General features: G+C 43.8%; 1 protein-coding gene and 1 pseudogene across 3 annotated transcripts in view; one reads left to right on the plus strand and one right to left on the minus strand.

Annotated features, from left to right (window-relative positions):
• Positions 1 to 1710: 1710 nt before the first annotated feature.
• Positions 1711 to 3388, minus strand: LOC140516356 (cilia- and flagella-associated protein 410-like; annotated as a pseudogene).
• Positions 3389 to 6902: 3514 nt separating this feature from the next.
• The window catches only part of MTM1 (myotubularin 1), a 99921-nt gene continuing 91867 nt past the window's right edge, over positions 6903 to 14956 (plus strand). The window contains exon 1 of one of the 3 annotated variants that reach the window (XM_072626743.1): positions 6903 to 7246. Coding sequence is in view for 1 of the 3 variants with exons in the window: in XM_072626741.1 (XP_072482842.1) it covers positions 7682 to 7695 (14 nt within the window). In the remaining 2 variants the exon portion in view is untranslated. Of the gene's footprint in view, positions 7247 to 7597; positions 7696 to 14956 lie in introns of those variants that run through there. The other 2 variants (XM_072626742.1, XM_072626741.1) reach the window with 2 other exon arrangements.

The raw sequence follows: 14956 nt of genomic DNA on the forward strand, positions 1-14956 counted from the left end.
AGGGTATGAATAGTTTATAACCCTTTGGGTTAGGTGGTCAACGAGGTAGTCAGCTCATAGACACTGGCCACCTGAGTGATGAGTAGCTATAATACCAAATTGTTCTCTGCATGGTTTGGATCAGTTCACAACTCCAATAACAGTGCATTAGCGTCCTTCTTTTCCCACATTCCCTCCAACATCTGTTATTTTTGTTTTCTGTCACATTAGCCAATCTGATAGGTGTGAAGTGCTATTTCAGAATTGTTTTCATTTGCATTTCTCTAATTAATAGTCATTTATACCATTTTTTCATATGATTATAGATAACTTTGACTTCTTCTTCTGAAAACCACCCAACAGAATGCATTCTTACTGATAAAGGCTAGGGTCATGACCTAGAGCCATAATCAGGAATCTTGGTACATGGGGCAAATTCAGTTGTGGGTTAGGGCCTCTGTGACAACATAAAAGACAGTCTGACTCTTCTGGGAGACAGAGGCAGCTGATTTCCTACAGAGTCTAGACTGAAACTTCAAAGGAGTTGGGAGGGAAAGGGGAGGCCTGGGAGAGGGGTGCCCCAACAAAGAGACACTGGGAGTGCAGTCCTAGGTGTGGTTGTGCCATGGGGGTGGAGGCTGGCAGAGGAATGCAAAGGGAGGTAGAGAGACAATGGTTACCCCACCCTGAGTCTGAATGTTGGCACACTGGAGCAAACCACCCCATGCTAGCTGGTCTACCTAACTCCTAACCTGGGGTTCTTTCCACCACTCCAGGCTGCCTCAAAGTACAGAGAGAGACAGCAGAGACAGAGATAGAGAAAGACAGAGACACAAAGAGATGGAGGAAGAGATGGCAAGAGAGGGCAGGCAGCAAAAATTTTCAGGGAAGCTTTCTAAGAGCTGCTATCATATAGTCATATTCCGTTCACTAAATTCACTGTATGCAAAGTGAACTTTGTAGTGGGTCATAAGGAACCAGTGTCAGGGTCATAAAGAGAACCCTTGGACTCTCTGCCCCAGAGTTTCTAATCATTTAAGTTGCTCTGTTTCACTGCTTTGAAATTGTAGGAATGTAGTCCTGAACCTTGGTCTTGACTTCCTACCTGGGTGTGACTTGGTAGCCCTGAACAGATTCATCTGGGTCTCTCCTGAATATCTCAGCTCAATTAATGTCTACTCTTGCCCTGTTGCCTTAAATGCAAATAAGACAGAATGAAATGAACTTCCTTACCTCACTGGCAAGTGTGGTTCCAGGAAGCCCCAGGCTGGGGAGTCCTCACTGGTCCCATGTGATCCTGGAAGGTTCAGCCTGGACTTCTCTTTTCATTGTCCAAGATATTCCTCCAGGGACCAGATCACTTCAGAAACTGGCTTCACTTAGGAGCTCATGGGTATTCTTAATCAGAGGGGTCAAATTCACTGGGCCAGAAGAACAAGAGTAGCACAGCCGTAGGAGGGTTCGGTGGTCAATGGGGTAGTCCACTCATAGACGCTGGCCACCTGAGTGATGAGTAGCTATGTGGCAGACCGGGCTGACTGAACATGCAAACCAAACCCTCATTGTACTTGGCCAAAGGACTCCAAGCACAGGTCTGTCCAAGGGAGAAAGCACTGCTGGGTTGCCCAAATTCAGCCCCAGCCTCTCTTGGCTCAGCTGGGGTTGGGATGGGGGACCCAAGCCCAAGACAGCCTTCAGGCAGACACAGCAGGCCAGGGCCCTACTGCTCCTCCAGGAGCTCCGGTTTCTGAAGGACCTGGAGTCTGTGGCCAGTTCTCAGGCCCTATGTGTCCAGTTCCTTCAGAATCATCAGGTCAGCATTCAGGCTATTTGGGGGAAGTGGAGAATGTGGTTCGGGGGGCTCCCACAAGCCTGTCCTCACACTGGGTACATGGGAGAGTACCTCAGGCACATGTACCCTCTTCTTTCAGCTACTGACTGATGCTCTTGGGGAGAAGGGAAAAACCTGTCCCTGGGAAGAGGCTTCATGCTGAGTTGCTCCCGGATTTTATTGCTCTCCTCCATGCTGTTGTTGAGCAGGTCACTCTCCGTGTCTGTGGAGGAGTCACGGAAGAACTCAAGATGAGATCTCAGAAACCTACGTGGCCGGAGCAGCCACAATCATCCTAAATCAAGGCCTGAGACAGCTCTTCTTTGGTTAACAGTCTGGTTGTCCAGCTTCTGCAGGCTGGGCAGGTTGCTGAGCACCATCTGTAATGCCCAGGTCCAGGCCACAACAGACATTCTCCACCAGCCACAAGACCTTCAGGGGGGACAAATTCTTCAGGTAGAAGAGCTAGTCCAGGCTGGGGATACTTTTTTCCACAGGTAAAGTTCACTCAGCTTCAGGCACTGGCTCATAGACTCCAGGATGGAGACACTGTTGACACTGAGTGTGATCACTTTGATGCTGGACCCCAAGGGCCCAGAGACTGAGCTTGGGAACAAATGACAGACCCCTGTCCAACCACAGCTGCTCCCATCTGCAGGTCAACAAACCCATATTAATGTCATTGGTCAGTGTTTAAGAAAATAAAAACACACTACAACATAGATAATGTTAAATTGTGATTTTCTATGTCAATATGCAGCCTGCGGGATCCATTTCTATATAAGTTTGGTAGGACTGCTCTACAGCAGTCCAGGTTCAGACCAGATCACCAGCTCTGAATTATAGTACTGGGACTCCCCACCTCACCCCCAATAGCCCTACAAAACCAAGTTTGTCTCCAAAGGGGACTCTCTGGTCCTAGTATGCTCTACTAAAAGAAGATACAAAGTTGAAATGGAAAACCAGTTGTTAAAGTGGGAAAGTGGGATGCTGATCACTTGTTCATCCTTGTATGGCAAACCCTCTCTGCTTTCTCTTGCTCAGTTTGGTGCTTGCTCACTTTCTACATAAAAATGCAACTGAGGCTTCGGAGTTCATATTAATTCCTCCATTTCCTAAATAAATGGGCCACTCTTCAGCAGGAAGCTTTCTTTTAATCTTTTCTCCACCCAACAGACTTAAAACTCTTTTGATAATCAACCACTTTTCAGTCCCAAATGCCTCATGGGATTTGCTAATGCCCAAGATCACTGAAGTCACTAACCCAATGTAGTTTTGGTAACCAGCCAATTCAGTGTTCAAAAATACGTATTAACTTTATTACCTCTTCAACCATAAAGGAAATGCCAGAACAGGGAAATGTCAGCACATGTAGTTGACCCTATATCTCTCATTATTTATTGAAACTCTTGTGTCAGAAATTCCACGACATGAAAGGCCCAGTACAGTTTGGGGGTTTCATTCACTTCTTCTCACTGTCTTGGCTTCATAGGCCTCACCCAGGAAATCTAGATAAGTGTAGGTGCGATCTATGCCTGGGACTGGCTCCCCACAGGCAAGGTAAATTCTCAGGCACATTCAGGTTCCTCTTCCTCTGGTTTCCAGTTATTCCAACAAGAATTTCCAGGTATAGAAACAAAAACAAAAAAAGAATTTCCAAGTGTTACTCCCAACAGGAATTATCATGTTTTGTAATGTGTACTTTGGGGAGAATGCAACATAGACTTGTGTGGGGGATACTGTCTTGCAAATTTTTCTACAATGTTATTTCATTAGATACATTTTGCTTTGAACTAACATTGTCTTCTGGCTGACTTGAGAAACACATCAGTGAGTGCTTATGAGCAATGGTTTTGAATGGATTTGGACCCACTGAGTAACTTGAACCTGGGAAGCTTATTCTTGGAGTCCCAGATGCTACAGCAGAATATGTGACGGAAAGTAAGGCAACTGGGGGGGTGCAGTGGATAGAGTATTAGTAAGGTCAAATCTGACCTCAAACTGTGTAACCCTGAATTCTGTGACCTTGGGCAAATCACTTCCCCTCTGTTTACCTCAGTTTCTTCAACTATAAAATGGGGATAATAACAGCACCTACCTTGAAAGGTGGTTGTGAGGATTGCTTTCAATGTTTGTAAAGTGCTTAGCACAGTTCCGGACACATAGTATGTACTATATAAATATTTATTCCTTTTTCTTCCCCTAATATGAAATATGACTAAAAGGGTAAGTTGGAAGCAGATTGTAGAGGTGAGGCCAAAGAGTTTTTCATTTATCCAAGTGGCAGAAGGCCACTGAGGAAGACTCCCAAGCAGGGAATTGGCATAGTCAGACCCATGTCTTAGGACAGCAAGTTTGATAGCTGTGTGGAAGACATAATAGAGAGGCAAGAGACTGGAAGCAAGGAAATCAGGTGAGAAACTATTGCAGCCATCTAGGAAAGAGTGCCGATCTGTCTAACTGTAGATTAGAATCTGGGCATTGATCCGTTTTCATTCATTTTTCCCCATTATTGTTTTGTATTGAATCCTCTCTCATGTCCTATCGCATAAATGGTAACATGAATTTCTTCTTTTCTCATTTTGTATTTAAGTTCAAAATAAATTTTAAAATTTACAAAAAACTTTCCCCCCAGTATCAATGGCTAGTCCATATATTTCATGGAGGAAACCCTGTAACGTTTCACCGCTTAACATAATCCAAACAGTAACATCGGAAGGACCTCATCATCTGTAGGGAATTTCTCTTCTATTTGGACTCCATGAAGCACAACTTCCATGACATTGAGGAATACCTTAGGTAAATGTGCATTCTTGTTCTAAATCTCCCTTGATATAGATACTTGGAGGATCACTGAACAAAGTTCTCTCCATGATCGCATTTGACATACCATCTAAGATTTATTCAGCATCCCCAAAATAGGAACAGTATTTATATAAGCTTGATTCTCCACTCGGAATCCAAGAGGATGCTACAACATACTTTTCTAGGCATTGAAGAGGAAGAGCCTGTCTTCTTCATCCTTTAGTAACATAAGCATAACAGCTATTTCAAGTAAGCAACTGTTTACCAGAGGACTTTGCCCCCTGCTAACCACAAATGCTCTTTAAGGCCTGTTAAAACCAGAGCAAAGGACAACCAGTCCCAGTTCTAGGATCAACAGTCAGATTCCAGTGTGTTGCTTTGCTAATTTTTCCCTAAGTCTTGACTGACCATTTATAACAGGGTTGGGGAACCTGCAGCCTCAAAGCCACATGTGGCCCTCTAGGTCCTCAAATGTGACCCTTTGACTGAATCCAAACATCACATAACAAATCCCCTGATTTAAACTATATTTCCCCCAATGCTCTCCTGTGAGGTTTGAGTCTCTGGTCCCTGACCCCTGTTTCTGTGCTTGGATTTCCCAACAGCCTGTGCCTTTTGACCCATTTAGACTTTTAACAACACCTCCAGACTTCTGCCTGAGACTTCACAGGTACTTATGTTTATTGGTGGATGGATGGATGGATGGATGGATGGATATATTGCCCTCCCCACTAAGGCCATCTTTGCCAGCTGTCTCATTGCTGTCTATACTATAATCCTCATAAGGGCTTCCAGGAATGGGGATTATTAACCTCACCCTTTGGGTAAATGCCATTTGTGACCACCCATAGTTTGGTCTCACTCCAGAAGAAACAGACTAAAATTAACATGGGAGCCATTTTACCCAGCATCAGTACTGCTCTGTTGACTTCAGTTCCACCTCTTTTCAAGGATTCACGTCTGGCATATCAACAGGACTGGCTGTTGATAGCAGTTGGGTGTCTAAGCTTGATATGGAAGTAGAATAGATAACATTATTCCACCCAACAGCCTTAAAACTCTAGATAATTAACCACTTTTCAGTCCCAAATGCCTCATGGAATTTGCTAATGCTCAAGATCACTGAAGTCACTAATTCCCTTTAGTTTATCCCTCACCTGCTTTCTACCCACTTTCACTGCCCTCCCTTCTTCTCCCTTCCCCCACCTTCAAAGAAATTGTGCAGAAAGATTAAAGTTCTTCACAGCTAGCATGTGCCCGTGGTAGGACGTGAATGCACTATGGCCTGGGGGAGGAGGGGGCTGAGGGCATAACTATACCAAAGACTAACTAACCATATGATTTTAAGCAAACTACTTCCTCATTCTGCTCCTCAGTTGGACTAAGACCCCTTTCAGTTCAGACATTCTTTGGTAACGAAATGACACAGAGGAACTAAGACAGATAAGAGGAAGACATAACAACGTGGCTGTGTAAAGGTAACCCTATATGCATATCATCCAGTGTGTCAGGTTAATTCTAAACTGCTCGAGTTCAATTAATATCCATAGTCTGGAAGTCACTCAGAGTGGGCATTTGCTCACAACTTAAACAGAATTAAAGGGGACATTGCTCTCATGCGTTGCCACCTTCTAACTCTCAAGAGAGTGCAGAAAAAGTCGGCTACCTCTAACCATGAAGAACCTTAATGTGGCAGCCAAGCGGGTAACCTATAGAATCGTTGTGCCCATAGGCAGGGACATTTTTTCCCCCTTTATCTCACCTTCATACATCTTCTATCCTCTTCTTCCCAGTTTAAACGGACTGGAAGGTCATTTGCTGCAAAGACCCTGGGAATAAATTTTCTATTGTAGGTTTTCCCTTTTGGAATGAAAAGAGGAACAAACTTAAGGAAATCCCAGGGTTCTGAACTACATTTCCCAGCAGACCCAGTTCTCCCTCTAGTGCAGTGCAGAAAGTGAAGTGAAGTTACCCCCTCCGGCTACATTGTACACTACAACTCCCAGCAACACTTGGGGCGTCCCGGGCCCTCCCAGATAGAAGAGATTTCCCAGCAGTCATCGAGGCAATTTTCCCAGCCAATCACATAAGAGAAAAGAGACCGGGGCAAGGAGGAGACCCTTTCCTGTCCCCTTGGTTCTGGTCCACCCAGCACCCGCCCCCCGCTTCCCACCTCCTTCCCCCCCTCCGCCCCCCTCCCTTTTGTTGGTCACGTGACAGGGCCCCCCTCGCGAGCCCGTGGGAGGAGAAGAGAGGAGAGGGAGGGGAGGAGAGGAAGGCTGGCTGGGTGGGGAAAGGGAGGAGGAAAGGGAAGGGGGTCGTGAGGGGGCGGAGTGCGGCCCCTGGCGCTGAGCAGCCTTGGCAACAGCAGTGGTGGCGGTGGCCCGGCCCGAGGTGCGTCAGGCAGCTGGGGCAGCCTTGGCTCCAGCCCGGGAGGCGAGGACACTCCTTTCTGTGGAGTTGAAGGAGGAGGCGGCAGCGGATCCCCGAGCTTCCTCAGCCTGACTCCTCGGCCTCCCTGCCAACAGGCCCCACCTGCCCCTTTCGGGACCCACCGACGGACGGCCGGACACACGCACGGGCAGCCTAACGCCAAGGTGCGGAACGCTCGCTGTCAGGCCCAGGCCGGGGGTGAGCGCGATCGCTGGGCGCCCACGTGCTTCGCCCCTTCTTTCACTCCTCTTAACCTTCCTTCTCTCTTCTTCTCCCTTCCTCCTGTTGTCCCCCTCTTCCCTCCTTTTCTCCATTTCTTTCCCCCTTTTCCCTATTTCTTTCTCTCCTTTTCCATAATTCTTTCCCTCCTTTCCCCCCTTCTTTCCTTCCTTTTCCCACTTTTCCCCTTTTCTTCCCTTTTCCTCATTCTCCTCTTTTCCATCTTTTCCTCCTGTTCTCCCTCTCCTTTTCTTCCTTTTCTTCCTTCTCTTCTTCTTTTCTTCCCTCCTCCCTTTCCTCCGAGCTCCTCTAACCCCCTGCTTTTACCCTCTCTATGCTTGTCCAGCTTTCGTCCTAACCAGTATCCCCAGAAAAGGCAAAGGAGGGCTTATGTAGAGCTCAGAGGAGTAAGACATGAGAGGAAGTAGGTAAGGATGAAAGGAAAGGTCTGCATCTTTCTTGACTATTGGTTTGTAGATTTCTTGGTCGGTCTTTGTTGGAGTCAAATTTACATTGGTATGGATCAGCACAACTTCTTTAACCTGTCGCATTTCCGCTCAGTCCCATTTAATTTGGGGTATCTGTGTCATGGATGGGTAAGGAAGATGGAAAAGGAAACCACTTTTTCATGTTGTGAAAAGGTTTTAGCATTTAGGCAAGATTTTAGAAAAATTTGTCCCTGGAATTCCACAAACTCCTGAGTTTTCTAAATTAAGGAAACTAGACATTGGCTACTTCTGTTTGTCTTCTCCTTTAATGTCCCCATTGAAAAATGTTTAAGGTTCATTCTATTTTCCTTTTGAAGATGCTCATTGTATGATGGCCTGGAAAGAGCCTTGGATTTATAATCCGAAGACTATCTTTGGAATCCTGGCTATACTACTTAATTCCCTCTGTGAGTCCCACTTTCTTCAAACATCAATTGAGGGGTCTTAGGCTAAATGAACTCAAAGGGCCCTTCTAACTCTAAATTCTGTGATCCCGTAATGTTTATTGAGCATACATATTTTGCCAGATTATACACACAGAGCCTCTCACCTCTCCTCTAGAAGTTAAAATACTTCAAATCCATATGGAGAAAACTTTTTCTCCTACTTACAAACTGGGAAACTTGCATTTCACCTACCTACAAATAAGAGAACAGCTTTTGAGCAAGTGTGAGCTTCTCCCTTACATTAAGAGAATGAATCGTCATTGAATTTGTTAAGGGAAGATTTGAGAGAGAACTTTAAGAATGATTGCTTTCTTCTACCCCTCCTTATTCCAGTTAGACTGTGATTTGCAGCCAGAAGTATACAATAACAAGGATAATCTGGATTGCTTGTCTTTAATTTGCTGTGTGCTCAGGAGATCCAAACTATTTTAATATATCCCTAAGCAAACATGATTAGAAAGATCCAAAGTTGGAAGGGGCATTGGTTATCATCTTGTCCAAAATTAACATGACATCCTCAGTAATTGGTCATCTCACTTTTCAGTGAGGGGACTTTTCCTACCTCTTAAGTCAACCCGTTCCACTTTTGGATAGTTCTGATTGTCAGGATAGTTGTTTCTCCTTGTGCATCGTTCCTGAATCTAACTCTGCAAATTTTCACCCCTTGCTCCTAGTTCTGCCCTCATTGGTCAAGAAAAGCTGGTCTTATCCTTCCATAGGATGGCTCTCTTGTTCCCCCTAAGCATTCTCCAGGCTAAATATCTTTTGTTTCTTCGTATAGTTCTTATATAGTAGGCTCATGAGGCCCTTCACTATTTCTGTTGCCCATTTCTGGATGCTCTCTGACTTTCTAAAATGTGCTGCCTCTACCTGAATGCAGTGCTCTAGATGTTGTGGGACTATGGCATAGTATGGTGGGACTATCACCTTCCTAGGCTTGGATTACTATGCCTTCCCTAATGCAGCCTCAGTTCCCATTGCCTTTTTTTGTTGTTTCTTTATAAATGTGTTGGGAAGCACTGTAGCTTAGTGGATAAAGGGCCAGTCTTGGAGTCAGGAGTATTTGGATTCAGGCCCTTATGCTGAAAGAACAGTCCTACTTATTGGAAATACAAAGACAAAAGTGAAATAGTTCCTGTCTTCAAGGAACAGACATACATCTGTACATACATGAATGCACACACATGCATATACACACACAAACATAAATACATACATGGGTCATACACATGGGTCACATACATACAGCTAGATGACACAGTGATTGAGCACTGGGCCTGGAGTCAAGAAAAAATGAATTCAGATCCAGCCTTAGACATACTAGCTGTGTGACCCCAGGCAAGTCGCTTCACCTTGTTTGCCTCAGTTTCCTTCTCTGTAAAATCATCTGGAGAAGGAAGATGGCAAACCAGTCTAGTATCTTTGCCAAGAAAACCCCAAGTGGGTTCACGAAAGAGTCAGACAAGACTGAAATGTCTCAACAGCAACATACTCATACTTATGTATATGTACATATATATGTGCTCATACATAATATCATACAGAATAGATACAAAACAAATACATGGTAGTTTTGGAGGGGTTGGAAAAGGCCTCAAGAAGAAGGTGGTGTTTCTTAAAGAAAACCAGAAGGTTCCTGGTGATTTGGAAGGAGTGAATTCTATGTGTGAGAAGCAGCCAGTGTAAAGGTGTGGAGATGACAGATGTTGTGTTGTGTATGTAGAACAGCAAGTAGGTTAGTATGACTGGATCAAAGAGCAAAGGGAGGGAAGTGAAATATAAAGGTAGGAAGGAATTGAGGCTGAGTTGTACAGATCTTTAAAGGTCAAGCAGAGGAATTTATATTTGATTCTTGAAACAATAGGGAGCCATTGGAGTTTACTGAGAGGATAGGGTTTGACATGCTTTTGGAAAATCACCTCAAATATGTGGAAGATGGATTAGAGTGAGAAGAGGTTTGGGGCAGGGAGGCCAAATAGAAAGCTGTTGCGGTCACCTAGCCAGCACTTCTTAAATGGTCGCAACCCACAGTTTAAGAAGTACTGAAGGGGTCCAGAGTAGAAAAAGTTTAAAGCCCTGGTCTAGGTAAGATGAGGGCCTGAATTTAGGTAGTGGTTATATGAGTGAAGAGAAGGGGATGGATTCAGGAGAAGTTGTAGACTGAGAAAGATTTGGTGAGTGACTGCATGTGTGAGCGGAGTGAGGATGACACTGTAGTAATAAAACTGGGTGACAAGGATGGTGGTGCCTTTGACATTAATAGGGAAGTTTGGAAGAGGGGTAGAGAATGAGTTTTGTCTTACAAATATTGAATTTGAGATGCCTATAAGATATCCAGTTAGAAAGGTTTAGGGGAAAATTAGTGATGCAGGCTTGGAACTTTGGAGAGAGATTAAGTAGGACTGGGTATAGTGATGTCTCCCAAAAACCTAGAGAAAAGAGACCATCCAGAGGAGGGTGGAGATTGAGGAGAGATCAAGAAGGATCAGGATTGAGACAAGACCATTGGATTTGGCCAGATCATTGGTAACTTTGGAGAGAGCACTTGTGGTGACATGATGAAGTTAGATGCCAGATTACAGGGAGTCAAGAAAGTGAAAGGAAGTAGAGGCACCATGTTTATACTGCTTTTCTAAGGGAAGTTAGCAGAGAGAAAGAGTAGAGATACAAGATGACAGGAGGGGATCTAGTGAGGATTTTTTGAGAATGGGAGAGATTTGAGTATGTTTGTAGGCCATAGGGAAGGAACCAATAGATAGGGGAAGATTTAATATTAGAGAAGAGGAATGAGAGTGGGGGCAGTTTACTGGAGAAGAAGAGGGGATGGAATCAAGGGTGAATGTAGAGTTGACCTCAGGGAGAAGGACCACGTCTTTGAGACTGGGATAGAGGAGATAATAGTGGTGTTATCATAGTGTCTCAGAGGGTTGGGAGGAGAAGGGGAGAAGAGGGAGTTTTTGTTAGGGAGTCTCATATTTTTTCAGAAAAATTTGAAGCAAGAGCCTGGCTAAGGGCATGTCAGGAGGGATATTGTTGAAGATGTAAGGAATGTGGAGAGTGTGATGGGAAATCACATTGTTGTTGACTTTCAGTTGTGTCCCCACTCTCTGTCACCCCTATTTGGGGTTTGCTTGATAGAAATCCTGGAGTGGTTTGCGATTTCTCTCTCCAGCTCATTATAGGTGAAGAAACTAAAGCAGAGTGACTTGCCCAAGGTCACACAGCTAGTAGGTATCTGAGGCTGATTTTGAACTCAAGTCTTCCTGACTCTAGGCCCAGCATTCTGTCCTCTGCAGCATCACATAGCTGCCCAGAAAATCAGTTAGGGAGAAATAAAAGGTCCCTTGCTACAGTGAGGGCTCAGTTGAGATTAGATAACATAAATCTGCAGTGAATTTAGTCGGCACAGCTGCAGACTTTCTCTGGCTCCATTCAACAGCACACACTAGCTGTCAGTTAACCTCTTGGTGCCCCAGACAACTCTTTAAGTCTGTAAGTCACGGAAAATTCCCAATCCGTTTCAGTAGATGAAGTTTCCACATTGACAAAAATCACAGGTTCCCTTTTCTTTTTGCCCAGTGATGCTGCCATTTCTGAAACCATTTTGGGGTCTGCTTTCAGAACCAGTTTGAGCCACACAAGGAAAGTAGTTGTCCCCGAGTTATTTTGCTGAGATTAAACACATGCTTTGTTCACCAGTCTTGGCTCCCAATGATCTTAGGGTCACATATTTAGAGCTGGAAAGGACCTGAGAAGTCTTCTAGTTCAACATTTTCATTTCACAGATAAGGAAACTGAAGACTAGAGAGGTTAAATGACTTATCCAAAGTCACACAGATAAGTGACAGAGCTGGAATTTGAACCCAGATGCCCTGAGTCCAAATGCAGTATCTTTTCCACTATACCATGTTGGCCCCGACTTTTGGGTTTTGTCAAAAATCAAATCCACTGTCGGGGTAAAGATTTGCCACTATTGGGGATATTCAAGAGATTGTGCTCTACCTCATAGATTCTGAGGAATTACAGAGATATTTTTGAGCCATGGCAGAACGTTAGAGTAAGTAGTCCTATGGTAACTACTTAAAAAAGAACAAAGATCCTTTGGGTATGCACGCTGTAGAGAACAGCATAAAAAACATCAGAGAGTTGGATGACCATTAGAGTAAGGGAGACTCATTGGTGGAAGCAGAACAGATGGACAGAGAAGGGCATGGATGCAAGAGATGCTGGAGAGAAACAGGATTTGGCAAGTGCTGCCTTGGGAGGAGAGTGGATGACATTGAGGTTAGGAAGCTGTCTAACGGGAAGGATAGTGATGCCCTTGACATTAAGGGGGAAATTTGGAAGAGGGAGAGCTTTTGAGAGTCAGTCCATGGTACAATGGTAAGGGTATAGGACTTGGAATCAGAGGACCTAGGTTCCAATCCCAGATCTCCCCCTTAGTGCCTTGTGACCTTGGATGAGTCACAGCCTCTCTGGGCCTCAGTTTCTTCATTTGTAAAATGAAAAAGTTGGACTAGACTTCTGAGACCCTTCCAGTTCTTATCTACAAGTCTGTGAACCATTGAAAGGCCTCTATTGAGTTAAGTAGTTTTCCTTTTTGTAAGATTTAGAGACATGAACTAGATGACAAGGCATGGGTAGGGTATGATTTCTACCAGTAGAGTAGAATACCTACATCAGTGAAATAATGTATCCTTTGAAAGAGACTGTTTTTAAAAAAAGATCAGTCTTGTTATTTAACATTCATGAATGCCTCATATACTGTATCAGACTGGGCTGTTTGAAATTGTTGGCACTATTGTTGGATTTTGGCAAATAGCCACATTGGAGTGGAAATCTACCCAAACCAAAGGATTTCTTTAGATTCCTAATTTCACACACATACCTGATTACATCCCATGCATTTCATCAATTTTACTAACTTTTTCATATGTTAAGAAAGTAAGAGTTTTTTCTAAATAGACCATCTTTAAATAAGCCATGTTTGCTTTTAGTGCCTTCACAAAAATCTATCTGGAGTTCACTATTTGTCACTGGTTCAAATCTATTATTTCATAAACCAGAAATGTCAAACACCCCATTGCAACCTGCAGCGCTCCCTATTGCCCATTGTGGTGTGAACCAGCTGAAAATGTAACTGGGAAGTATTTAATGAAATAAAAATACAGTAGAAAGTAGATAACATTAATATGTGGTTTTCTAAGTCAATCTATGATCCCCGGGAAATCTTATGTAGGGTTTTACACTCCTGTTTCTATTTCAGTTTGACACTGCTATTGTAAACTGACTCTAAATTAGGCACAGATCCTTTTTGGAGCAAGGACTATAGCATTTTAGGATGAGAAAGACCTTAGAGACTGTGGAAGCCAAGCCTACCATTTCACAGATAAGAAAGCTGAGGACCACGGTGGTTACATGTCATAAGTAGTAGAACTCGGATCCAGGCTCAGATGATCTTATAATTTTTGTACTCTTTCCAATTCATCATGCTAAAGGTTGCTTTTCTTATACGAGTTTATCAATCAACAAGCATCCATTAAGAGCCCACTCTGTGTCAGGCACTAGGGTTAAAAATAAAAGTGGTAAAATAATCCCTACTCTCAAGGAGCTTACAGTCTAGCCAAGGAGACAAGTACATAATAGAGAATGCTAGGTAGTTAAATATACGTTATTGGAGGGGGAAATTAAGAAAGGTTTTGTGCAGAAGGTAGTACTTAAGCTGTATCTTAAATGAAAAGAAAATGCTAGGAGGCAAGGGTGAGGAGGGAGTTAATTTCAGGCATGGGAAATAGCCAGTACAAAAGCACAAAGGTGATGGAGTGCTGTGTGTGAGAATCAGAAAATTTGGCTGGACTGTTAGAATATGAGAGGGGAAGTAATCGGACAGTGAAGCTAAAAATTCAGGTTGGGGTTAGGTTATAAAGTACTTTAAAAGCAAAACAGAGGAGTTTACATTTCATCTTAGAGGTGCTAGCGAGCCACTGGACTTAATTGAATAAGGTAGTGACTTGGTCAGATTTATGCTTAAGGAAAATCCCTTTTTAGCAGCTTTGTGAGGATAGACTAGAGTGTGGAGAGACTTGAGGCAGGAAGGCCAATTACAAGGTTGCAGAAGTCTAAGAGGTAGGTTGTGAGGGCCTGGACTAAGGTGGTAGATAGTGTTTAAGAGAAAGGCGTCAGATATGTGAGATAATGTGGAAGTAGAAATGGTAAGCTCTGACAGCTGATTGGATATATGAGATGAGAACGAGGAGTTGAGTTTATGAACCTGTGAGAAAACCTGAAAGAATGATGGTGGCTTCAGCAGAAATAGGGAAGTTTAGAAGAGGCCTAGGGTTGTGGGGAGTTCTGTTTTGGGTACTTTGAGTTTGAGGTATCTTCAGGATGTCCCATTGGAAATGACCCATAAGCAGCTGGAAATGGGAGCCTAAAGCTCAGGGGAAAAGCAGGAGCTCATCAGATAGGTCTGAAAGTAGTTTGAATAGAGATGATGAACCCATGGAAACTAATGAAGTCACCAGAGAATGTAAAGAGAGAAGAAGGCCCAGGACAAAGAGTTAGAGAACACCCAGTTAGGGGTATGATATACATGATGGACCAACCAAGGAAACTGAGGAAAGGATAGCCCAGAAGAGAATAGAAAAATCCAAGAGAAAAGGATGCTCAATAGTGTCAAATGCAGTAGAGAGGTTAAGAATGATGGGGACAGAAAAAGGTCAGCAGATTTGGCAGTTAAGAGGTCATTGACAACT

The sequence above is a fragment of the Notamacropus eugenii genome, chromosome X, assembly GCF_028372415.1.
Source record: "Notamacropus eugenii isolate mMacEug1 chromosome X, mMacEug1.pri_v2, whole genome shotgun sequence".
Taxonomy (NCBI): domain Eukaryota; kingdom Metazoa; phylum Chordata; class Mammalia; order Diprotodontia; family Macropodidae; genus Notamacropus; species Notamacropus eugenii.